Source organism: Sarcophilus harrisii, chromosome 2 (assembly GCF_902635505.1).
Source record: "Sarcophilus harrisii chromosome 2, mSarHar1.11, whole genome shotgun sequence".
In the NCBI taxonomy this organism is placed as follows: Eukaryota; Metazoa; Chordata; class Mammalia; order Dasyuromorphia; family Dasyuridae; genus Sarcophilus; species Sarcophilus harrisii.
The window spans coordinates 633,839,946-633,867,715 of NC_045427.1; the positions used below are offsets into that span (position 1 = coordinate 633,839,946).

Genomic DNA, 27,770 nt, shown 5'->3' on the forward strand with positions numbered 1-27,770 from the left:
CCTCTTCACCCAAGAAATTTTTGTACAATGTCAGATGTATAAATATATGAAATAGGTATACAAATCAAACATTTATTGGTAATAAATAATAATTTTGCACCTCCCACATTCAGTTATAGGATCCCACATGGGGTCTCAACTCACAATTTAATAAGCTTTGATATGAAAAAAAGCTTTGATCTAGTCTAACCTATTAATTTTTCAGGGAAATACACAAGAAAGGAAGAAAATGCCAGAGCTTAAATAAGAAACCAAGCCTCTTGATTTTTAGGTCCAGTAGCTCTGTCCACCATATCACTCTCCCTTCCCTCCTGCTCATAAAGCCTCTATGTTTAGAAGTTAAGAGAGAGTTTGATCTTCCCCAACACAGATTCTTATTAGAACATGAAGCTGGATGAACAGTCAGTCCAGTGAGTTAATGCATCAGTGTGTATGTGTGTGTGTGTGTGTGTGTGTGTGTGTGTGCAGATGGACAACCAGCTGGGACCAGGATTGAATAAGCAGAAAAAAGTCAGTTGGACTACAGTCCAAAAGCTGCTGTCCGACATAAAATCTCATCTTTTAATATTAATAGGATTACAGATTATAGATTTAGACTCAAAAGAACCTTTAGAGCCCCTCAAATACAAGCCTTTCATTTTACAGACTAAGAAAGTGAGACCCAGAAGGATGAAGCTCATAATTGCTTGGGGCAAGGTTTGAACTCCGGTTTTCCAGCTTCTAAGTCCAATACACTATCCATTATACCATGTTCAATCATTATGAATAAGAAGTTTCCCTCAATTTGTGTAGAATTAAAATTGTGATTAACTCAATGTCATATGGTAATGATGTGAATAATAACTAACTGATATAATGCTTTAAGGTTTGCATAAGTATTTTACTTATATTTTCTTATTTGAGCCTCGCAACAACTAGATAAGGTAAAATTGAGGGTCATTGCCCAATAGCTAAATGGATAAAAGATGAAAAGACAGTTTTCAAAGGAACAAATCCACACTATGGGTAGGAAAAAAAAACTATAAAGAAAATGAAAAAAATAAATAAATCTATGATAGAGAAATGCAAAGTGACAAAAATGAGGGTTTTTTTTCTTATTCAGGTAGATTAGTATACAGGCACAATATGTTGCATGAATTGACAGATTGCCAGAATTATACTCAGAAGCCTGAGTTTGACTCTGAGTTTTGACAATAATTAGACACAAATTTCATTTGTGAAAGTGACTGTGACATTGTGTCAATCACAATTTTAATTCTTCACAGATTGTGAGAGATTTCCTATTTGTAATCATAGAGATGCTATAATGGAGAGTATACTGGACTTGGAATCTGGAAGATCTTGTCCCAGAATCAGCTCTTTATATATTTTGTCTATAAAACCACTATCATAGAAAATTGCTACAAAGATTTTCTTCCCTCATTAACTTCTTTCCCTTCTAATTTTAACTACATTAGACTTGTTTTTTTTTTTTTTTTGGATTAAAGATGTTTACTTTCAAAACATATGCATAGATAATTTTCCTTATCTTAAATTTTATGTAATCCAATAGGCAAGAGAATTGCTTATTTGAAAATTATTTGAAAATTGTCCATTTCATCTTGTGATTTCTATTGCTTATTTGATCATGAATTCTTCCCATACCCTTAGATCCAAAAGGTAATTTTCCCCCTTGTTCCTTTGTTTGTACCTAGATCGTGTCCTATTTAGAACTTTAATTTGATGTATAGAGGATGGTATTGGTTTAAATAATAAGTTTAAAGGTCATCAACTATGTCAAAACTTCTGAGTACTGCCTGAACCAGATTAAAATGTTTTAACAAAAGAAATGTTTAACAAAATAAATTAAAAAACAACAAAATTCTAGGTAATGTTAATTTGTGGTTTGCTAAGTCAAAGCTTCAGGGATCTGTTTCAATTTTAATTTGACGCCTTTGATTTAAACCTATTTATAGAACCATCAAATTTTTTTTAAATGACCCTAGAAATGAAGGTAAATGGTGATGATGAGGGAATAACAAATATCAACCTGGTTTAGTTTTAATAAAATTCAGTTTGTTTTCAAATGAATTCTGTTTTCCTGGTCTCTTTTTATATTAACTAATATTTGTAGATGGCTTAAGGTTTGTAAAACATTCTACATATTTCATTTGAGCCTCCTAAGAACCTTTGGTGTTTAGTACTATTATTATGTGGATTTTACAGATAAGGAAACTGAGGCAGTGAACAGTTAAGAGACTTATCCAGAGTCACTCAGCTTTTAAAAATTTAAGGTCACATTTGAACCTGATTCCGAGTCCTACATTCTTAGGACCTTAATGGAATGTCCTGTGTCATGCTGTCTTTATCCTAGGAGCTTGTAAAATAGGATATAACTCAAAAAGTAGCAGGGAAAACTGGAATAAAAAAGAGGCCTTGGTGTGAGTCTTGGTGAGTTCACCAGCCGGATGCCCTTTGGTTATTTCCCTTCTCCAGAGCTGGCTGCCTCTCTGTAAAATTAAGGGGGTAGACTAGGTAACCATGCTATTTAAGTTCTTGCAAACCTGTATACATATGATCCATATATAGTGATATATAATAATAGTGAGTGACATAAGTTTAAGTGTCTTGTTCTCTTGATGTCTACTCCCTCCAGGAGGCAACTAGGATGAGGAAAGCACAAAACGATGATATATATCAGAAAAAAACGAAATTGAACAGTGAATTCTCATGCATTTCTGAGTAATCCTATTAAAGGGACTCGTTTCAACCATCTCTCTCTGAGTGTCTATGTTCCAGTTCCCTCTGGAATTGTACCAAAAAACAAACAAACAAAAATTTAAAATTTATATTATCTTCTACTGCTTTGGAAGTTCTGAATCTTTCTGAGTTTTTAGCAGTTTTGTGTCCCATCAACTGAGCCACAAGAGGGCATAACTCATCAAGAAATCCAATCCGATAATTCAAATAAATTATATTTCAAATAAAATCATCCTATGAAAGGCAAAGAATCTCCTTAAGACCTACAAAATTTGCACATGACCTGTAATGCTTCCAATGTACTCAGCTAACTATGGTCCAAGTTCAGTACAGAAAAACCAGCCTCCCATGGGAACTCCATATCGGTGTAGGTGAGAAAACACTGGGCTTGGAACAGGAAGACCTTTGTGGCCAAGGCTGGCTCCTCCCTCCACTCCTTTAGTGCCGGTGACCGAGCCGGGAGACACCTCCAAGATGCTCTGAGCCCATCCTATCATTTTACAGAAAACTGAGTTTCATTAAGGTGAGAAGATTTGTTTGAAGTGACCCAGATGGTCACAAGCCAGGCTTGTCCTTGAACTCCAAATTCTGTCAGTGCTCCTTCTGGTTTCTGCCATTTACCCTCTTGAAGACTGAGTTTCCTCATCTATATAAAGGGGACTTCCCAATTCCAGGGTCTGTCTCTTCTCTGTCTACCATTCCATTTGTAAAAAGTGTTTGCTTCTATCCCCACCACCACCTTACAGGGATGTGGTCAGGAATACAAATGTGAACTCAATATCAATACTCTTCATCACTCGCTTATATGTGGCTATCTATCTATCTGTCTGTCTACATGTGTATCTATCTCTCTATCTGTCCATCTATCTATTTATCATCTATCTATCTACCCATCTATCATCTATCCACCTATTTATCTCTCTATCATCCATCTATCATCTATCTATCTATCCATCTGTATATCCATCCTTCCATCCATCTATCCATCTATCCATCCATCCATCTAGCTATCTATCAATCCATCTATCATCCATCTATCATCTGTCTATCATCTCTATCTATCCATCTAACTATCATCCATCTATCTATCATCTATCATCTATCTATTCATCTATTTATCTCTATCATCCATCTGTCTATCATCTATCTATCTACCCATCTATCATCTATCCACCTATTTATCTCTCTATCATCCACCTATCATCTATCTATCTATCCATCTGTATATCCATCCTTCCATCCATCTATCCATCCATCCATCTAGCTATCTATCAATCCATCTATCATCCATCTATCATCTGTCTATCATCTCTATCTATCCATCCAACTATCATCCATCTATCTATCATCTATCATCTATCTATTCATCTATTTATCTCTCTATCATCTACCTGTCTATCATCTATCTATCTATCTATCCATCTGTATATCCATCCTTCCATCCATCTATCCATCCATCCATCCATCCATCTAACTAGTATTCTTCTATCTATCCATCTATCATCTATCTATCCATCTATTTATCTCTCTATCATCCTTCTATCATCTATCTATCTATCTATCTATCTATCTATCTGTCTTCCCTGTTAGAATATAAGGTGCTTGATATATTTCTATATGTATATATTTGTGTGTGATATATATACATATAGATATATGTATGTCTTCTCTATCAGAATATGAAGTGCCTGAGGGCAACATCTCTTTTGTATTTGTATTCCCATTGTTGAGTCCAGGGCCTGACACAGTTAGCAAATGTCTTTTTATCCATTCATTCCACAATATACATAATTCATTTAATAAACATTTATTAAGCACCTTTCATGTACAAAGTACTATTCTCTGTTAGGTGGTGGGAAAGATACAAAGATGAATAAAGCATTCCCTGCCCTCAAGGAGCTTACACTCTAGTTGGGGAAATAACATGTTCATGAAAAAACGAAGTACAAATGAGATTATGTTAGGCGCAAGCACAATTATGAGATCAGACAAGGGAGTTCATAGCAACAAGGGATGTTTCCTGGAGAAGGTATTTGAGCTAGTCCTAAAGGCGGGGTAGGGTATATAGGATATCACACTGATAGAAATGAGTTGGAATGGATTCTTAGGTGCAGGGAATGTGAACAGAGAACAGAGGTGGAAAAATGCAGGGTGTGTTTAAGGGAGGGCAAACCATCCAGACTGTCTGGAGCACTGAGTTTGTGAAGGGGCAAAGTGTGAAATGAGTAGGAAAGTAGGTGGTCCACATGGTGGAGGAGAAGGCAGTATAGCCCTGAGTTTAAGTCTCCTCTCCCTACCTGTATGATCTTGGATTGGTCAATCAACCTGTCTGCTCCTCAGTTTCCTCATCTATAAATTGCGGTGATTGGCTCTGATGACTTCTAAGGCACTTTGCTGCTCTAAATTCATAATTCCTACAAATATCAAGCTAAAGAGTTCCTACTTTACTTGCAAAAGGTCAGAAGCAAATTATATTAGCTTGGTATAGTGGAAGGACACAGTATTTTCAGTCAAAAGACAGGTGCAAATCAAAGCTCTGCTATTTTTTGAAAGTTGTTTTTATTTATTTCATCAAATATTTCCTAATTACATATAAAAATTTATCATTTTTATTATAGCTTTTTATTTTCAAGATATATGCATGGGTAATTTTTCAGCATTGACAATTGCAAAACCTTCTGTTTCAACTTTTCCCCTCCTTCCCCCATCCCCTCCCTTAGATTGCAGGTAGACCAATACATGTTAAATATGTTAAAGTAACATTTAAAAAATTTAACAATCATTAAAAAAATAAACCACCTCTGTTCTCTAATACCTGTGTGAAGCAAGCCACTTATTTCTCTAGATGTCCTTTCTTATTTTAAAAATGTAGTAAGGACTGGGGATTGGCAGAGGGGAAATCACTGACCTCACTGACCTTTCAGGTCCTTTTCTGCTCATAAGTCAAGCCAATGGAAATCCATTAACATAATATAATTATTCGGGTATTAACTATACAGCGTGGTCACAAATAAGGCTTTTTCTGGAAAATAATTTCTGTATTCTAAATATTGGCTATTAATATTATCAGTTCAGTAGGAGAGAGGTCAGATGTATAAGTTCAAGATCATGAAGAATATTTGAAGCAGAATCTCCTTCCACCAATTTAGATGAGTGACTCCAGTTTAATTTGCATTCTTAGATACTGAGAGGTTAAGTGTCTTGCCAGTGATCTGTATTACCAATAGATCAACCATGTTTGTGTTAGAGACTGGATTTGAACCCAAGTCTTCTTTACTCCAAGATCTGTGTGTTCATCGACCATTCTAGCCATACTTTTTTTGGTTTTTTTTTGGTCTGTTATGATTGCATACATAGCTTACAGTGTGAAAATTCTCTCCATTGACGTAAATCAACAATTTATCTGTAATTTATAATCTTAGAAAGTAATTCAGCACAAATGGTTAAGCCCAAAGTCACAAGGCCACTATGTGTCAGAAGTATTAAGATTTACAATCTTCCTAATTGTAAAGTGGACCATTTATCCTTTAGGCCACACAGCCTCTCCTATATATTATTAATTTATTTTTTGTGAATTGTTATTAATTTAATTAATTATAATTAATCTTTCTCAGTCTCAATTTTTCACCTCTGAAATAAGGTGGCTAGACTAGGTAATCTCTTCGAGTTATTTCCAGGGAGAGGGACTTTAAGGCAAAATTTAGCTGTCAACACATCTTGCTGGCTTCAGGTCATCTCTCTTGCCCAGGTATCTTGCTCCCTGAGGAACCCAATATCCTCCTGTAGGCCTAATATCTTTAATATTCTAACTTCTCCTCTAGGCTCTGGCACATGGCAAGTTTGATAATAATTACTGCCTAATCCACTCTCCATTCAGCTTCATTCACTTTTCTTAAGAACCTTCAAGACCCAAAGGAGTGAATTTCTAATGATGGAACTTTAGATTCTTTATAAGCAGCAAATAGTGTCTAAGGTCAAGAAGTGGAAGTGATCTTTGAGATCAGCCCTTTCATTTTATAGATTAAGGTTCTGTGAAATAACTCACTTAATAACAGCAATGTTCTGGGATCACCAGCTGTAAATGACTTTGTTATTCTCAGGAGTGCAATCATCCACACCTACTCTGAAGGACTTAATGATGAATAATCCTTTCCATACCCAGAGAAGGATCTGATTGAGTCTGAATATAGACTGAAGCATTCTCTCTCTCTCTCTCTCTCTCTCTCTCTCTCTCTCTCTCTCTCTCTCTCTCTCTCTCTCTCTCTCTCTCTCTCTCTTTCTCTCTCTCTCTCTCTCTCTCTCTCTCTCTCTCTCTCTCTCTCTCTCTCTCTCTCTCTCTCTCTCTCTCTTTATTTCTCTCTCTCTGTTTCTCTCTCTCTCTCTCTTTCTTTCTCTCTCTCTCTCTGTCTCTCTCTTTATTTCTCTCTCTTTTTAAAATAATTTTTCTTGAGGGCTTTTAGTTTCATTAGGGTGGGAGATCTATGTTTTCTTTTACAACTTAACTTTTATGGAAAAGTTTTGCATAACTTCACAACTGGTTTCTTAATTGTGGGTGGGGAGAAGGGAGAGAATCTAGACCACAAAAATCTTAAAAACAAATGTAAATATTCAACATATAACTGATCACTTGCCAACTGGGGAAAGGGGTGGAAGAAGGAAGGGAAAAAATTATAACACAGGGTTTTGTAGGAGTGAATGTTGAAAGTTTTATCCATGTATACTTTTTGAAAATAAAAAACTTTAAATAAAAAAACAAATGTTAAAATTGTTTTGAATGTAACTGGGGGAAAATATTAAATAAAATTTTTAAAAAACCTCACTTCAAGTCACCCTGGAAGTATGAACTATCAAAGCAAAGTGGACCACAGGACAATTGTTTGAAATGAGAGAGTTTAGTAGAAACTTAGTCCAATTTCTTTCTCCCATTTTACAAATGAAGAAGGTACATCAAGGCTGTTACAAGCCCAGGGTCACACTAGTGTTGGAGGTGTGATGCTATATCCCATCCCCTCTCTGGGAGTCACATGACAAGGCAATTCCATCAATACATGCTAATTTTATTTTTCTACTTAGGATGAGTCCAGAAAATAGTGTTGTTGTTTTTTCATTAGGAAAGAATAGATAGTTCAAAGGGGAAAAAAAAAGTCAGTTAAAGTTTCCTGTCAAATCAATCTACAACACTGTTTGTTGTCATACATTATAAGGAATAATCCTCTGCCAAGCTCTGGGGAATTCACCACAATTTAATACATTTCTTTCGCCTGTAATTTCTGTGGTTCTATGAGGTGTTTTTGAGATAATAAAGGAACATACCTGGTTTCCTAAAGGGTTGTATTTAGGACACATAATTACAGACTTGTATAATCCATTCTGAAAGGAAGCTGGATGGGTCTAAGTGGTTCACATATTGGGACAAGGCTGGAAGGAGCCTTTGTCTGCCTTCCTTCCCTGCTGCCCCAAGAGTCCCCAGCCTTCTAGGTCAAAGCCAGAAAGAAAGCCCAGGGGTTAGGGTCCCCTCTTTGCACAGGTAGCAGGATGAGTTAAAGGTCAGGAAGACCCTAGGGGTACAGATCCTCAGAGGCCAACTATTTTGACCTCCCCTAACACATGAAGAGACTGAAAGTCAAGATGGTTAGGTGATTTTGTTCAAGGTCATACAAGGAAGTAGGAGAGTAAGAATTTGAACTGAAATCTTTTGACTTCAAATCCATTTCAATTACACCACACTGCTTCTTGATTTGTGTTGATAGAGAAAAAAAGGAGAAAGAAGTTTCTCTTTTAATAACTGGAGTCAATATTCAACTAGCTTTAATTAACCTCCCTGTCCTCCTTTCAAAAATATACATACTGATTTCTTGATTTGACAAAGCCAAAAAAAAAAAATCCCCCAAACAAAACAAAACCTGGCAAAGCTATACGGGCAATTTCACAAAGAGGAATAATTATTGACCTCTGTCCTCCAGTCTCTGTTGGATGCCACTGAGGTACAGTGGAAAGAGCACCTTGGCTTAACTATCCCCTCTAAAAGTCATGACCCAGCTCAGATTCAGTTTCCTCATTTGTAAAATGAAGGTCAAAACCCATAGGACCTCCTGGGATGGTTGTGAAGATCCAAAGAGGTCATATAGGTAAGTAAAGGGCTTTTCTAACCATAATATAGCACTTTCTAAACAATGGTTGTTCTCTCCCATCCCTTACTTGTAAGCGTTTTCTCATATATTAGATGTCCTTTCTTCAAACCCTCCTCTACCATTAAAATTTTTTTATAACTCTTTATACTTTATAGCCTTTCTTTATACCTTAATACCCCATAAGCTTTCTTCATACTTCTGCACTAAATATGTACAGAAGAACTACACATGTTCAACATATTGAATTACTTGCCATCTAGGGGAGGGAGTGAGGGAAAGGGAAGGAAAAAAATTTTGGAATACAAGATTTTGCAAAGGTGGATGTTGAAATTTTTCTATGTATATGTTTTGAAAATTAAAAAAAAAGAATCTTATACCTCCACTGCCCAAATCTGGCAAATTCATGGCTACCTTTTTCTTAACAAGATTAAATCCTTCCAAAAAGAACTCCTCAGCCCCCCTTCTCTAGTCCTCAAGCCTTGCTCCCTCCATCCCCCTTCCCTGTCCCACTAGGCAGAGGAAAAGCTGTTCTACCCTATTGGGTAAATGTCTCAACCCCAACCTTGACCATGTGCCCCATGGCCTGCTTCTGGCCTGGGTCCTAGGACTCCCCCCTGCTTCTCTCTGGAACTGCCTCCTTCCTTTCACCCACAAAGGTGGCTGAGATCTCCGTAATTCCAAGGCAGCGTTCCGAGGGAATGGGTTTGAGAATCAGAGGGTGAGCCTTAGTTTCCCTGTCTGTAAAATGAAGAGCGTGGATCCGAATATGGACCTTCCTTGCTCTAAGTTTACACGGCTTGTGATCTAAAAATGCTTTGTTGGCCGGTCTCCCCTCACTCAGCTACGTCCACCTCCCTCCTTCCCTTCTTTGACAGCTCCTGGAACACTTTTCCGTACCTCCCATCCCTCTGCCACATCCCACCGGCTCTTTTCCTTTTAATTTCCCCATATCTGGCTTCCATCATTTCTCTGAAACCGCTCCAAATCACCCGTGTCCCCTTCACCTCCTATAGCACTTAACTGTGCTCTCCAAATGAGAAATTCTCCCCTCCCTGGGCTCCAGAAACTCCACAATCTCCCGATTCTCTCCCTTCCCCAACTTCCTCCACTAACCGTCCCTCCTGGTTCTGACTCCCTCAGACGGGGTCTGATCTTCACCGTCTCCCCTCCCTCTCTACATTCTTCCTCGGTGACTGGCCGGCACCTCAGAGCTGAAGGGAATCTGGTCCAAATGTGACCTGAGCAAGAATCGCCTCTCCTCTCTACCATTCCCTCTGAGGGCCCAAGTCACCCCAAACTGCACGTTAGCTCTGACCACCATGTCGAGCTCCAGATCCACCTCTCCAGGTGGAGGCTTCCGCCGGGATGTGCTGCCAGCATCTCAAAGTCAGCGTGTGCAAACCCAAGGGGACGACTGATCCCCTCAAACCCAGTCCTCCTGGAGATGTGGGTCAAAGGAACCAGCATTCACCCCGTTCAAAATCCGAGGGTTCGCTTTGATTTTTCCTTCTCATTCCGCTCAATCACTCATCAAGGCCTGGAAGTTCTACCTGCATAATATTCCCTCATCTTTTCCTTTCTTCTTTCCAATGTTACCATCTTGAAGACATCCACACAGATTATTGTAATAACCTTTTCGGTCTTTCAACCTCCTTCTCCACCCATATCACTCCTACACTAATTGGTATATATGGCTCACATCCTTTACTCCAATAGAATATAAGCTCCCCGAGGCAGGGAATTCACTTTTGTTTTGGTAATCCCAGGTCTGGTATACTGTTGGCACTTAAAAATGCTCATTAATGGATATTGATGGATATAATTGGCTTTCAGTACCTACCAAGGAAGGTCTGATTCTTTATCCTGCAATCGAGGCCCTTGAAAAATGGCTCCACGCTACCTTCCCAGTCTCAACTTCTTCCTCTCTCTTTATATGATCTAATTCCTTTGCTTGTGTCATTGGTCATGCTCTTGTTCACCCTCCCCTGCTTTCATCACTTGACTTTTCCCTACCTACCCTTTTTCCAAATAGTATCCCCCCCAATTACAATTATAAAGACAATTTTCAATTTTCCATCTTTTAAAGCCCAAGTGCCTGTTTATATCAATGAATCCAATGCCATGAATGGTTCCCATTTTGGCAAGAATCCCATATTCTTCAATGTCTTATTGAACACAAATCAATTAACTTCTTTTCATTACATGTAGAAAGTGACATCGAATGAGCAGTTTGAAAATAGCCCATTTGCACCCTCCTCCAGGAAGCAAGCCTTCCCTAATCCCCACTCCCTCTCCAGCTAATAACAATCTTTTTTTTTTTTTTTAATGAAATGATCAGTGTCATTGTAACTAATCAATGTCATTAAGATCAATATTTGCTATTGAGAAGGCAGTATGGCACAACGGGCAGGTGCCAGACCTGGAGCCAGGAAGACTGAGCTCAGATATTTATTAGCTTTGTGACCCTCCATTTCTCAGAGCCTTCAACCTCCTCATCTGTCAACAAAAGGCAGAAGTGGGGAGAGAAGGGTGGATGCATGATCTCCATGATTCCTTGAGTTTCTAAATCTTTAATCCTATAAGTTCCTACAGTATCTCAGCACGGTTCTAGGCATTAGGGATGCAAAGACAAGAAGGAAAGGGCTGCCCTCAAAGGGCTTACATTCTTCTAGAGGGACTGACCAGATTAGGGGCTTCCGATCCATCCAGGATGTGTCTGTCCTTTTATATCAAGCAGCACAAGATTAAGTATTACTCCCATTTGAAAGGACATTCAGGTAAAGAGAGGTCACAGATCAGGGAGGGTCAGAGGTAAGATACAAACCCACCTCCCATGTCCTTTCAACTCTGATGCACAACAATAAAGATGACTAATGTCACATCTGATTTTTTTCTTTTTATTGTAAACATTCTAATATTTCCAATGACTCTATACCAAAATACACTGTTGTAAAAAAGGTTTGTTTTTTTTTTTAAGATCAGAAACAGAACAAAAGCTGTGACTAGAGCACAAATATTCAAGAATTATAAAGTATGTACGTAAAATAAGTGTCAATCTGACACAGGCAGCGGGTTAAAACATTTACAGTCAAGGCTGTACATTTTTACAAAAAAAAAGGAAAAATAGCCCCTAGTTCCCAAAAAAAAAGAAAACTCAAACGTTTATGACAGGTGTCAGCTGGAGCAGAGAGTTGGATGTGAGGATCTGTCCGTTCCTCGAGCTGTTCAGGCCTTCAAAGTTCTGTAGGAAACTCCGTCTTCTCTTTAGCTCCTCCAGAATGACAGAATTATTGGATGCCAGGCTCTGTGTCCTAAAGATATCAAAAATTAAGTAGAGTTGTTACTTAAAAAAAAAAAGGAAAGGTCTTTGGATTTCTGTTTATATTAATCAAATAAGGCATTGTATTCCCATTGTATTGTATACTGCCTCATTAATAAATAAATAAATAAAATATGAGTAACAGATTATTAAAATTTCACTATATACATAAAACCAGGGTTTCATTTTTAAAAATTATTATTAAAGTTTTTTATTTTCAAAACATATTCATAGATAATTCATTTATGTATTTCTTTATTGCTGAGATTATTGGGATTAAGTGACTTCCCCAGGGTCACACAGCTAAGAAATGTTACATGTCTGAGGACAGATTTGAACTCAGGTCCTCCTGACTTCAGGGTTGATGCTCTACCCACTGCACTACTTAGCTGCCCCTACCTAGCTAATTTTCAACATTCACCCTTGCAAAATCTTGTGTTCCAATTTTTTTTCCTCCTTTTCCCCTCCCCCTAACATAGAATCCAAAACATGTGCAACCTGAATTACGTTCTTAAAAGAAGTCAGCTCCTCAATCCCAAGTATTCTTCATGGACAACATGTTCCACACTTGGACATTTATGATATCATCACCTGTATTGCTTATGTAATTAAATTCAATAAACACTAATTAGGGATCTTCCTCCTTTCTTTGCAGAAGTGGTAGACTCCAGGACTTGAACACTGCCTACATGGACAAATTCCACTGGCCTATTAATTTTGTTGAATTGGTTTATTTCTCTTTCTTTTTCATAGTTATAAGAAGTATTGCTATGTAGAAAAGGGAAGATTGAAATGAAAATGAGATCAAAACAAACTACATTAAAAATGAAAAATATTAAAAACCCAAGTATTATCTTTTTTTCTTACTCATTTTATTTTTTTATCTGATTTTTCTTGTCCAGCAAGAAAATTGTATAAATATGTTTACACGTATTGGATTTAACATATATTTTAACATGTATAACATATATTGGATTGCTTTCCATATAGCGGAGGGAGTGGGAGGAAGGAGGTGAAAATCTGGAACACAAGGCAATGTAAGGGTCAATGTTGAAAAATTATCCATACTTTTTTTTGAAAATAAAAAGCTTTAAAAAAAAAAAGAAAATGATCACAATATTTATTTTATAGTTTTTTTAGTAAACAATATGAAATGGAAATTCATGATTTTATACTAAATCCTTTTATCGTGTGATATGTACATGGAAATATTCTTTTTTGTGTATTTTTGCGTTTCATTTCTTGATAAATTACAAAGAAACCCAAGCATTTAGTAAACACTTACTTTTGGGCCATGCACTGAGTTTGGTTCTGGAGATTAAAACACAAAACTGAATTAGTTCCTGCCCGCAAAGAGCTCACATTTGACTGGTATTAAATATGTCAATCTACCCAACAGCAGGTATCTCTTTAATTAAACCCTCATGTAGTTTTGTATCTAAGGGACTGAAAAAACTAAAATTCAGTTACTACATGGCCACTTAAAGTAGTATAATTTATCTTACATAAATAATTAAATATGGCGGGCTCCATCCCCAAATTTCCTTTTCTGGATAGAGAGTGTCATTTTAGCCTCCATGTTCCAGACAAGTCCATCTTTCTCCTATCCCCTTCCCTCCTTTTTCCCATATGCTCAGTCCAGTAGAACATAATCTCCTGGAGGACAAAGATGCTTTGTATAGCCCCCAGCTCCCCAGTGTAGTGCCTTGGGCATCGTGGGTCTTAGGAAATGTTTCTGTTGTTGACTTGAATAGATTTCTGCTCTCTGAACTCCAACTTTGCCCTTACCTGTGGTTAAGAACCCCCTGAGTTTCCCCAACTGAGATGCCAATTTACACACCAAGGAAATCACTGCTTTAGTTCCCAATTCCCAATGGCACCTGCTTCACAGAGCTCTCAAGGACCCGAGGCAGCTTAGTGGTGAAGTGGATAGAGTCAGGAAGCTCTGAGTTCAAACCCAGCCCCAGACACTTACTATCTGCATTACCCTGGGCAAGTCACTGAATCCTGCCTGCTTCAGTTAACTCATCTATAAAAAGAGCCGGAGAAGGGAATGGCCAGTCCCTCCAGGATCTCTGCCAAGAAAACCCCAGATAAAGCCACAAAAAGTTGGGCATGACTGAGAAATGGCTGACCACTAACTCCAACAAGATGGAGGGGACCAAAGAAAGGCGGAATAGTGTTCATAAATAATGTGAAACGTTGCCCTCATGTCCATCTCCAACAACCAAAGTTCTCCTCCCCTTGGGGGATTTAGAGTAGAAGGGGACCTTGCGGATCTTATCATATAATCCAAATTGCTCATTTTACAGAGAAAAGTCACTCCAATATAGCCCAAGTGAAATCTCATCATGTCCTACAAGGGGCCTCCTCCAGACCCCTTCCTTCCTCTCCATCCTAGGCCTCTAGAATCCCAATGGATCATCTTGCCCTTGTTCAGGTGACCTGGTGATCCTTCTCCTAGGCCAAAGGATCTCTGAATGTTTTTAAAAAAATATATTTTGATGAGTGTATTTCAATTTAATTGGGTTCCTTCATAATCATGTATATTTTATTTTATGTATTTGAAAAGAGTATTCTGTGAAGGGCCCACGAGTCACGTACAAAGCTGGGAGACCCGGCCACTCCTTTCCTTCTTTCATGGGCACATTTGATCTATGTGGTTAAATATCAAACAGGGAGAGATCAGGACTAATTCTGGAACTTTACTGACATCCAGAGGAGGAATGATTAGAAAAATGTTTCCCCTTTTCCTTCCAGCGCCTGGAGGGATGCAGGAAATTTTTGCTGAACACTGAAACGGCTGCAGTGACCACTGGGGAGGCTGGGGAGGATAATCCAAAAAGTGACTTCAATAGAACTTCCTCCACCCTCATTATAAACATTCTAGTAACAACCACCATTATACATAGGTAGGACCCTGGACCAGGACACATGGTGGGTGCTTAATACTTACTGATTAACTGATCATTACCCACGCAAAGTCTGTTCATCCAAATTATAGAAACTTCCACATGTAAAATATATGTATATATTCTATATATACATATATTTTTTTATATATATAGGAAAATGAAAAACATATGTAGGAGGGCAGTGTATGGCCCAGTGGATGAAGCATTGGCTCTGGAATCAGGAGGATCCGAGTTCAAATCTGGTCTCAAACACTTCACACTTATTAGCTGTGTGACCCTGGATAGTCACTTAACCTCAACTGCAAAAAAATCCGAAAAAATCCGGAAAATATTTAGAGTGCTCTGTATCGTTATGATAAATGCTGATGCTTACATATCTACCAGGGGACTTGGGAGAAAACTGAAAGTTGGGAAGCTGCTTTCTTGAGCAGTCTTTTTTTGCTCTTAATCACTTCTGGTAGAATCACTGACCTTATTTATTTTTTAATTAGCAAAGGAAAAAGAAATTAATCTTTGTTTTTTATTCATCAGCGAGGAAGGTTTTTACTTTATTTAAACCCTTACAAAAAGACTGAACTTTAATTAGAAAATAGAATCATAGAAATTGGGGGCTCAGCTTGAAGGTTCTTCTGTTTTTCCCAGCTAATAGTTCTCTCTCTCCCCATGATGCCATGAATTCTTTCTGAGGAAGTGAGGTGGTACAGTGGAGAGAGGGCTAGACCTGTCCTCAAGAGGACGTGAATTCAAATTCTGCCTCAGACACTAGCAGTGTGACCCAGGCAAGTCATTTCACAGGCTGTCTGCCTCAGTTTTGCCATCTGTAAAATGGGGACACTAATATTGCCCACCTCCCAGACTTGTTGTGAGGACAAAATAAGATAATATTTATAAAGTGCTTTGCAAATTCTAAAGCATTATCTAAATGCTAGTTGTTATGCTATTTCCCCCAATTAAAATGTCCCAAATCTCTTGAGCATATGGACAATTTCACTTTTGTCTTTTTCTCTCTCACATTCAACCTAACACATAATAAGTGCATTTTGATTGAAGGAAACTTTGAGAGCATGGGACCCAACTCCCTCATTTTACAGATGAAGAAACTGAGATCGAAAGAAAGCAATGATTTGCCCCAAAACATAAATAACTTGTCCTTCTTATTAAAAAAAGAGGAAGAATTGAGTAGAAATGAATAGAAAATTTTCTAAAAAATAAAAAAAGCACCTGATTAGTTACCAGATGGTACAGTGGATAAAGCTCTGAACCTGGACTTAGGAAAACTTTGTGATTATGTGATTCTGGACAAGTCACTTTAACCAAAGTTTCTTCATGTATAAAATGAAAAATAAAGGTCCCTGCTTCTCAGAGACATTTGCAAAGTGTTTTTTTTTATCTTAAGAGGCTTTATGAATGACAGAAATATGATATTAATAATATTATTATTATTTTTATCCCAGAAAAACTAAGTATCCTTATAGAGACCATTGGGATTTCATTTAGGGCAAATCAAATGCCATTGAGGTATAATTCCTTAATCTGTGATATCTCTCAAGATTCTTTGTTAATAGTCATAAAAATTTCTAATATTCTCCAATGACCACATGACTATTCACTGACGAATAGACTTGATCACCCCATCAAGATGACCTTTCGAGTGCTTCTCTTTAAATTAAAATGCTGAAAAATCAAATTGATTTGTTCAAAATTAGATAGATAATGGACAGACCCAATGTTACACGAGCGTCCTTCCAGGTCTCTGTTCTAAACCTCTAGGATGTCTGAAACTTCCCAGCAGCCTGTATTTTTCTTTCTGCTTTTAGAGATGTTTCAGTGAAGCTTTCAGATTATCAAAATTAAATCAGTTTTATGGAAATTATATTTGAAACAGTTCTTTAAGTAATGCATTCAGGGTTAGGGTTAGTCCCTTAAAGGGATGCATGCAGTAATTGCTTTGGAGGACAAGTGCTATACAGTCTGTCCCTCCGAGTCCCACGAGAGAGTGAGGTGCTTACCGAGGAGAATCGATCCCACTGTCTCCTGTCAGACTGTGGTTCTCCGTTCCTTCTAAATGACTCTGCTCCTGCTGGACACGCTGGGCCAAACCTGGCACCCGGGAGTCGTGGAAGGGCTCCGGCTTCTGCCTGAAATGCTTCCTCATCTCCTCGCCTGGTGGCCCCAGGCCCCAGCGAGCCGACTTCTCCCCCATCTCCCCGGTGGAGTTCTGCAAAGTTTCTGCCTCAGAGTCTGCCTCGCTGGTATTATAATAGTCAAATATACTGCCATCGACCAGCTCTTGGACCCTTGAAACGGCGTCGGCGTCCTCCTCGCAGCTGTAGCCACGGGGACGGAGGCCATGGTTCTGGCCCCTTTCTGGGTCAGCGAGGGGGTCAGCGAGGGAGCCAGTGGGTCTGTGATAGTCATTTCTTTCACAAGCTTGAGGCTTAGATCTTTGTATTTTGCTGCTATAATCAGGCAGGTCACTGCTTATCTGCCAGTGGCCCAAGGGTCTCTCAGTCACATTAGTTTTCCCTAAGTTGTCCCACGGGCTTCCATCTGAGAAGGGAAACGGGATGTGGCCCGGCTGAGCGAGACACAAAAGGTCCTCTTCTTCCTCCTCCTCCTCCAAATACAGAGAGCTGCAGGCATCCTCGAGGCCTTCGGCCTCCTTCTGGTACAAAGCCTGATGGTCATCGTCGTCAGAAAAGCCCTCGTTCTCTTGATTGAGGGCCCCCCAGCATTTCCCAGTCAGCTCCTTTGGGGTGTCTCTGCTTTGGCTCTCAAGTGGTCCAACCTGGTGAGACCTGCCCAGGTGAGGATCCAGAAGCCTGAGATTCTGGAACTGATGCACGAGAGCCTGTTCCATCAGCCCATGCCCTGGGGCCTGGGACGCAGAGCTACGCTGGGCTTCGGTTTGGGTCTCTGCCACTGGGTCTGAGTGGGAGTGGATTTTCCACTGGACCTCAGGGCCCGTCTTGTCTTGGCCGGCGTAGACGCTCTGCCCGGGCAGGCTTTCTCCGAAGGGATGACCCTTCCTGCTCGCTCTGACTGCCCCATGCTGAGAGTAACTGGAGAGGCAGTTCTGGAAGGGGTCCCCGGCTGGTGGGACAGAGGGGTCATCAGGCTTAAAAGGGATTCCTGGCCCACCCTGCTCTCCGGGCTGCTCGGCGCTCGGCTGGTGGACGTCACTGTCCACGACTCTGGAGGCGTCCAAAGACCTCGGCCTTCGGAAGGACTTCAGGGGCTTCTCAGTCTGCTTGGGTTTCGGGTCACCGCTCTTCTGGCCCTTGTGGCCTCTGACCGTCGGGTTCCCCCTGTGAGGAAAGCCTGGAAAAGGGTTGCTGATTCTCTTTTTGTAAATAAACTGGGGGCTGGCAACTCCAGGGTGAGTCCCCCCCAGAGTCTGAGCCAGTTCTTCCTCCAGGCCTTTGACACTGGGCACAGCCTCAGCAGGAGGAGGCATAGGGTGTTTCTCTGGCCTGGTGACCACTGACCGTGGCTCGCTGCCCTGGGAGCCCCTCAGGCTCCGGCCTCTGGCCCTCTCCCTGCTGGAATGCCCCCTCCTCCGATGCCTTCCGGACCGGCTCTGCCGTCTCCTTGACCCAGTCCTCCCGGGAGGCAGCGGCGGCTGCTTGCGTCCCGCCGCCCGCAGGTCAGTGGACGTGCCCTGGCTCGTGTATTTTTTCCGCTCCTCATACTTCTGCATCAGGACCGTGTGCTTGATCAAGTTATCCACAGTCAGCTCGGGGTTGATGCGCCTGATAATCTCATGCTCGACGTCCCGGGGAATATTGTCCAAGTTCTCCTCGTCCCGTACGGGCCACTCTTCAGGAGGGAACTGGGCCGAGAAGCTCCTGTGGTCCTTCTTGGGCCGGTCTTTCCTGGACATCTGGCGCCAGAGCAGGCGGAGACCGAACTTCTTGCTCTTTCCTTTGTCCTTGCCGGACCGCTCCCAAAGGCGGCCCTCCTCCGGCGTCGAGTTCTTCGGCCCTTTCCCAGGCCCGTCCCTCGTAACTCCTCGGCCCTCTGCGGGACACGGCTCCAGGAAGCAGCGGCAGGACTTGCAGTGGGAGGCATTTTCTTTGGTTAATTCGGCCTGGCTGTCCATGCTGACAAGGTAGGTGACGGGAGCTGGCGGTGGGCAGCTGTGGGGATCTTCCAGCGGCCCTCTCTTCTTGGGCTGGCTCGCTGCATTTGTGATGAAATAAGTCTGGGGGGTGACAATGAAGTAGCCCTCTCCCGTATGGTAGATCTTCCTCTCTTTAATTAAATTCCCCAGCGTGGTATAGAGGATGTCTTGTGAGGGAGTGGCTATTCCTACAGCAAAGAAACAGAAGTCAGAGATTTACTTCCATTTGTAAAAAACGAATGCATAAAATCACTAACTCAGAAATGACCTCGGTCGTGATCTCGAGGAGATGAATTCCTTCCTTTTTTGTGCAAAGGGCCAAACGCTAATAGCAACAAGCTCTCCTGGTGACATACAATCATAAACACCCAGGCCAGCGGTAACTGAGACTTTGCCTCAGGACACCAAGATTTAGAAGGTTAAAAAATTTGGACATTCTTTTCTTTTTCTTTCTTTTGCACATAGTGACTGTTTAATAAACATTTATCTAAACAAGATGTTCTAGATGACATTTCCATATTATGTGTACACTCCCTACCCAGTTTTAAATTTTATGTACGTACAGACACATAGAAATACTGCGATAAATCTGAATTAGGAATTCACAATCAAAACTGGCTCGTTTAAAATGAAGAGTCGTTTTTCTAGATGAAATTTGAAAGGAACAAGAAAATCGGGAAATCGGTTACAGAACAGTGAATGGACATACCTATGAACTTCACAGTAGAGTGGAAGATTTTCAGTTTGGTTTACCAGACATCACGGGGCTCAACCAGAACAAAACATCATTTAAGCTTATTTCAAATGTAACATCAATGGTGTGGTAAAATTGACAGGTTTATTAATCTTAATGGCAACAAGTGAACTTAGCCATGAAAGTATTTTTAAAAAGTTATTCCCTCCCCCAAAATGAGGGAGCTTTATCACTCCCACTGCCCCACAGCACAGTTTCCTGGTATTTGTGTGTATGGACAACATATTCTTCATTTAATCATTATTTTCAAAGAGCATAGGATTTTATTTATTTATTTATTTAGGCATTCATTTATTTTTTTATTCATTCATTCACTTATCTATTTATTCAGTTATTCATTCATTTACTTGTTTGTTTGTTTGTTTATTTGATGGGGCAATTGGGGTTAAGTGACTTGCATAGGGTCACACAGCTAGGAAATGTTAAGTGTCTAAGACCAGATTAGAATTTTTTTTTATTAAAACTTTTTATTTTCAAAATATATGCATGGATAATTTTTTAACATTAACCTTTGCAAAACCTTGTGTTCCAATTCTCCCCCCTCCCATCTTTTTTCCTAGATGGCAAGTAATCTAATATATGGTAAAAATGGTAGAAATATATGTTAAATCCAACCTACGCAGACATATTTGTACAATTATCTGAGCATAGAATTTTAAAATTTGCCATTTCTCATTCTGATAGCAATTATACTCTTCTGGAAGCTGGAAACAATTGAGCTTAATCCTTGGCTGGACTAGAAGTTAAAATACAACGCTACCACAAAGTAAGTTACCTCACCAGCCCAGCCTAATCCTTCTTCAATCTTCCATTATCCTTGTGTTTTTGGGCAGTATTCCTGGCTTTCTGCACAGGACTGGTGTTGAGGTCTCTCCCTCCCTTTTCCTCCCAGCAGGGTGCCCATGTCTGGACTCTCTCTCACCACATAAGGGGTATTTCGATGTCCCTCCCACCATGAAACTAGTTTCCCGGAGCCTCTACTCCAATTCAACTATTCTTTACTAAACGGGATCATTTTCACATTATAAATTGCAAAGTTAATTTGAGGGAGCATTTTGTACTGCCTGTCCCGGGCCCTAAAATGGATATTTACCATTCTGATGACCTGTAAGTTTGAGCATTGGAGAATGGCTGAATGAAATAACAGAGAGGAGTACAATGGCTCAAGCACGTAATCCTCTCTCCTGGAGGAGGGGAGTCCAGGGGATCTCTTTAGCTGCATTGTTCTGAGCTGCAATGAACTAATCAATACAGTGAGTCCAAGGTGGGAAGTCACCAGACTGCCTAATGAGGGGCACACTGTGCCCTATTAGAAATGGAGCAGATTCATTCAAGAATAGGATCAGGCCCATGGGTGATCAGTGCACTTCTAGCCTGGGTAAGATAAAAGACCCAGCCATAAAAAATGAAAATATTCAAGATATGAATTAATCAACAGAATATCAAATATTCATAATATGAAATAATCAATAGAATATCATAGCAGAAAATAATAAATACATGAATCATATAAGGAAATAGAGAGAGATGCAAGGGGAGCTTGCTGGAAGTAGACTAATAAATACAGTGATTGTAACCACATAATTTAAAAAAGAAAAACTAGAAGCTGCTGTGTTTCAGATGGAGTTAGATGGAGACACAAAACAAAATCAAGTGGTGGCTTGTCTATTGTTTATTTATTCACCTTGTTAAAGATATTATCTAAGCATCTGCCCCTTACTGTGCATTTTAATTTGATTTGTTTATGACTTTTCTTTGTTACCAATTGGTAAGTTTATAATAAACCCAACTGTTGTTCAAAAATTATACTTCAATCAAAGATTACATGTCTGTCTGAAGCTGATTTCAGGCAGCAAAGTGGTGCAATGGATGGGGCTTGGAGTCTATAAGATTCCTTTTCATGGCCAATTCACTTCACCCTGGTTGCCTCAGTTTCCTCATCTGTAATATGAGCTGGAGAAGGAAATGGCAAATTTACTCCAATATCATTGCCAAGAAAACCTCAAATGGATGTCGAGAGTCAGGCGTGACTGAACAACAATACAACACAGCAGAAAGATGATGGTGATCTATGGTCAGAAGATTCGGCTTTGTCATTTACTATCTGGGATAAGTCCCTTCCCTGCTTCGAGTCTGTTTCCTCTCCTGTAAAAGGAGTGTTTTTGTGCTTCCCCGAAGTCACAATTCTTTGACCTCTCAATGCTACTACTAGGTTTATATCCCCCCAAAAAGATTAAAGAAAGAATGAAAGGATGTATTTATCTGTGGTGGCAAACAACTGGAAAATAAGGGGATGCCATCTCCCAGGTAGCACCTGAGCAAATCATGACATAGGGATGTGATGGAATATCATTATTCTGTAAGAAAAGATAAAGGGAATGGCTTCAGAGAAATCTAATGCAGAGCAAAGTGAGCAGAACCAGGAGATGATTTTATGTTATAATAAAAACATCACAAAGGCAAACAACTTTGGAATACTTAAGAACTCTCATCAGTACAGGAGCCAACAACACCAAAGGACCAATGATGAAGCATTTGAATCACCTCCTAACAGAGGTGACTGATTCAAGAAGGATTCACATACTTTTGGATATGGCTGGCATGGAAGTCTATTTTCCTTGACTATGTAAATGGGCTACAAGAGCTTTGTTTTAATTTTTTTAAGACAGAGAGGGAGGGAAGAATTAGAGGTTCCCTCCCTACAAAAATGAAAAGAGGCTGGCTTTGAAATCAAATCAAGCTTTGAAAGTTACTGGTTGAATTTATTGTATACTTAAAAATTAAAATAAGATGTTCATAATAGACACAAAGTTCCAGGTATAATCTTCACTGCTTATTCTATACTATATATAGAAATATACATTTTATTTAGTGCATATTAAGGTCAGAAATAAAAAATGGTGGGGAAAAAACCCAAAGAGATTGGATTAGATGATCCTAATAGTCTTATCCAGCTCAAATTCTTAATATCATTTGATTAAATATAACTAATATAATTTTCTTGAAGGCAGGAACGGCTTCATTTTGGTCTTTAAATCAATCATTTAACATGCTTGTTTAAATGCCTGATATATGCCAGGCAATGTGCTAAGAAGCATTGACTTCAGGACATATTAAACAATTTTTAAAATGTCTATTGACTAATTGATTGGCTTTTCAAGTTGAGAAGTTATCAAAATTGTATTTAAAATGCTATTTTTTCTGGAAAACAAGAGCATATGCTTACAGTTCTAGAAAGCATGGGTGCCATTTTGCCCATTCCATCTATAAAAATAATGTCCATTATAGCGTACCTGATGAGCGACGGTCATCCATCCTGGGCTTACTGACCTCCAATGAAGGGAAACCCATCACTTCCTGAGGCAGATCTTTCTAAGTTTGGACTAAAAGGCTTTTGAGGTTACAGCTCTAGAACTATACCCCTATAATTCTAAATTCTCTCATTTTACAGATGAGAACACTGAGGTCCCAGGAGGTTAAATGACCAGCTTGACAAAAATTAGGCAGTAAATGGCAAAAGTAGTATCTGAACCCAGATCTCTTTATTCTAGAACCTGTTATCTTTCCACTGGATTATCCTGTGTAGGTACAAATGTTACCATGACAATCACTTAATTTAAATAAATAATTCAAATAAATATATTAATTTAAATAAATAAATTAATCCAAAACACTATAAATAGCTGTCAATTGACTATTATTACAACAATTATTTCAGTGTTTACAATGAACAAGGATGAAGCATCATGACAAAAACTCGATAATTTGCCATGGTGAAGATTCTCTGGCCCGTGGCCTCTGATCCCTAAGAGTTTTGTTAAGACGGCCTGGAATAGTGTTACCAACCAGCCACCCACAGCGCATCATTCATCTTCCACAAAGGAGGGGGGCTTCCAAGATACCTGGATAGTGTTTCACCAGCTGATCCATCAGGGACTCCTGGGTCACCACAACATGAGCTGCGTTCATGTCCGCTATCGCACAGCAAAGAACCTCAGCCAGAGGTATAAACTGGGACTGAGTAATTGGATTCATCTGCACTGGAAAAACATCCCCTATGGAGAAAAAAACCACAAAGTTTGAAAATCCACACTATGAAATGTCCGGACGGTCCAGTCAAGACGACAAGCAGTTCTCAGCAAACACGTCATTTTTCTCTTTTGTGGAGTCACAGAGAACCAAATTAATGCTTTCCAGCAGCGGGGAAATTGGGAGGATCTGGTGGCTACAGATGATGGACAAAGGCAAATCATACGACCTCTCTGGGACTTGGTTTCTTCATCTAAAAAATGGAGTGGAATACCTGCAGAATCTCAAACATAAGGTTGTTGGGAGGCTCAATGAAATGATGTATTGGGAAAGGTTTTTCAAAAGTCAGAGGCTCTGGGGTCTTCCCCAGAGGTCTTCTTCTCTGGTGACTCGCCATTTGGCTGTCATTTTAGGAAGGATTGCTGCCATATAGAATCCTTCTCTTCCTTCCCCTGTTAACCGGCCCTTTCTCCCTCTGCTTTTCAGCTTCCCATGGTGGGTTGCTCCATCAGAAGAGAAGCCACCTGAGAGCAGGGACAGATTGTGTATATCTGTGTGTCCTGTGTTTAGCACATTCATCTAAGTCCATTCCCCTGCCTGAGAAACCTCTTCATCCCAGAGTTCACTCCAGCCATTTGAAGCATTCTCAGTTCCTTGATCCTATGGCTCCCCCAGAACCTCCAGGTCAGCCCTGTGCCCCCTCATTCTTCACCTTGTTTCAGGTTTCCTTTACATGCTCTTTTCCCATATTAGAATGTAATCACCTTGAGGAGAGAGAGTCTTTTTCTCTCTCTTAGCATTTATATTGCCAACACTTAGCATAATATCTGGCATAAAGTAAGTGTTTAATAAATGCTTGCTGATCTTGAACTAGTAAGCACTTTCTATAGCTATCCCTCCCTTTGTTGGGATGGATGTTATTTCCTGACATGGGATAAGGGATAATTGCTAACCTTCCCTATCCACTGATCTGAGAGGAGTGATAAGCAGGCTTCTTGGTCACTGTACGTCTCAGAAACTAAATAAAGACACAGCCTTAATAATTAGGATGGGGAAATTACAGCCTTGCTTCAAAAGATTATGGGATCACAGATTCAGAGCTGAAAGAGAGCTCCTAGTTTAGTCCCTGACAGACAAGGCCTCACGTTGGGCAACAAAGGGGAGTTAGGTGACTCAGGGTATGGGATGCTAGAAGGAAGAAAAACTTAATTCAGATCCTGCCTCAGACACTTACTTAGTCTTGGACAAGATGGTTAAATTTCCTTAGCCTCAGTTTCCACATCTGCAAAATGGAGATAATAAAAGTACCATCTCTCTCAGGATTGTTGTAAAGATAAAATGAGATTACTATCTGTAAACACGTCACAAACTTCAATAAAGAAGTAAATGTTAGCTATCATTTTTATGTCGGCTATTGCCATCTCAGCTCTGGATTAGTCAGGGTTTCATTAGCAAATCACTGAATCTCATGACTGCTCAGAACCTCGGAGGCCATTTAAGGCCCCTAATGCTGAGAAAGAGGAATGATGGGAGGGTTAAAGCAAAGGATTTCTTTCCAATGATCCCTTGAAGCAGGTACTCTAAATACCAATATCTCCATTTTACATACTACATCCACTCTGGGGCTTCATTCGGGATAATTTTCAGTTGCAAATATCTACTGGAGAGATTCTCAATTCAGGACTCTCATGTTTTGGGCTCTATTGGAGAAAAATTACCATTTAGCCCATATGTTTTAAGTAGGCAGGGTGGATAGTTGATTTTCTGGCCTGTTTTCTTTCAAAGTTAGACAAGGTCTTCTGAGATAACCTTTCCTTGTTTGAATGTTTAAGTACTAAGATCTGTTATATTCCTGAATCTTTTACAAGTTTGAAAGGTCATATAAGCCACATGGATTTCATATCCCTAAAATATTAGTGCTAAACATTTGCCTCGAGCACACTGTGATGGCTCATAAATGTTTATTGTTTTTTTTTTCTCCTTTTAAACATAGACTTGCTTGCCCTAATTGCAAAAAGAAGCCAGACAGCTGGTCTGAGATCATTGCATTACAGGTCTAAGAAGATAAGGCTGGTTTGCAAATCCTGAAGAATTAACTCCAAGAGCTTCCCTCCTGGGAGTCCCACACCCTTTGGGGCTCTTCTAAACTGTTTTAAGTAAGATTTGCCTGTCCTAGTGAGAGGAACGTCATGTAGATTGCCCTAACAAACTGGCAGGGATTCTTTGGCGAAATTTCAAATGACTTATTTATAGTAAAGGGACCCAAAGAAATCTTTATCTGGCCTACAGTCTTATCTGCAAAGGAATACATGAATTCCTTATATGGAAAGAGAAAACTGGATTAAGTTTTGTCAAAACCTTCTGTTGGATTGGTTTATATGCTAAAGGAAACTGTGGAAGGATCCAGGATCGTTTCATTTTTCACCCAAAGAGTAAAGAGATCACTTACAGTTTGTCCCAAGTCCCTAAAACCTGTGGAAGGAACCCATATGTTCTAGGAACTCAGAGGGACCAAGATTTCCCTTTGAGATGAGAATGTGATTTTCTCTTCCTTTTTAAAAAAATAATAGTTTTGAGGTTGGGGAAGACCTCTGTAAGTATCAAGACAAGTGACAACATGGGAGAATTTTATGAAATGATTTCTTTTTTAGATTATGTCATTCTATATTTAGAACCTTAAAGAATATTAATTTCCAGGTGAATTAGTGAACATAAATTTTTCCTGAGGTTTTTTTTTTTTTTTTAGTAGAAAGTACTAGAGAAGGCCTCCAAAAAGGATCATGTTGCATCTCTAGAGAGTTTCTAAGGTACTCGAATTAAGAAGGATTGAGAATGGCTTCCCATGGAAAATGCGATTTTTGGATAGGATTAAATAGTTAGTGAAGCTGGGAGGTGGAGATGGGAGCACTCCAGGCATGGAGAAGAACCAGAGAAAACTCCTGGAATCAAGAGATGGAGCATCTTGTGAACAGCCAGGAGGCCGTGTCACGGGAGCAGAGTGGTAAGGGGAAGGTAGAGGAGCACAAGTAAAAAGGGACAAGGGGCTAGGCAGTGAAGCCTAGCATTGATTGCCAGACACAACATTGTGCATTTGCTCCTGGAGGTAGCCACTGCAGCTTGTTGGGTGGGAGGTGGGAGATGACACAGTGGGATCCGAGGTTCAGGAGAATCTCTTTGTGGCTGAACCGAATTAGGTGGGGAGGGACTCAAGGTGGGCAGACCCACCAGCAGCTGGTGCATGAGGGCAGGAGGGTCGGTCCCAGAGGGGCCACATCGGCTGTATTCAAGAGATGGCATCAAAGGCCTTGGCAGCTGCAAGGGGGAGAGATGTCTGAAGGGAGTTGGGAAATAGGGGAACGGGGGGGGCAGGAGAGAGATAGTCAGCATAGAGGTGATAATTGAACCCATGAGAGATGATGAAATCACCAAGTGAAGTAATAGAGATGGAGAAAAGGAGGTGGGTCAGGACAGACCCTTGAGGGACATGCACACTTAGAGAGTGTGATCTAGATGAGAATCCAGCAGAGCAGACTGAGAAGGAGCCATCTGAGAGGTAGGAAGAGAACCAGAGGAAGAGAGACAGAATGAGAGAAAGAGAGAGAGAAGAAAGGAGAGAGACAGAGTCAGAGACAGAGACATAGAGACAGACAGAGACACAGAGACAGACAGAGAGACAGACAGACAGAGACAGGTTGGGTCTGACTGTAGGCAGCCAGTAGAAAGAGAGAGATTGAAAAGAAATGACAGCCTTGGGACGCCA

The 27,770-nt window shown here is 40.0% G+C and overlaps 1 protein-coding gene across 1 annotated transcript in view; it reads right to left on the reverse strand.

The window, feature by feature from the left end:
• Window positions 1-11,751: 11,751 nt before the first annotated feature.
• The window catches only part of STOX1 (storkhead box 1), a 70,926-nt gene continuing 54,907 nt past the window's right edge, over window positions 11,752-27,770 (reverse strand). Inside the window, exons 2-4 of the mRNA XM_031956865.1 lie at window positions 23,884-24,036; window positions 17,114-19,415; window positions 11,752-12,181 (exon numbers count right to left, since the gene is read on the reverse strand). Coding sequence (XP_031812725.1) covers window positions 12,025-12,181; window positions 17,114-19,415; window positions 23,884-24,036 — 2,612 coding nt within the window. The 3' untranslated portion in view covers window positions 11,752-12,024. The remainder of the gene's footprint in view (window positions 12,182-17,113; window positions 19,416-23,883; window positions 24,037-27,770) is intronic.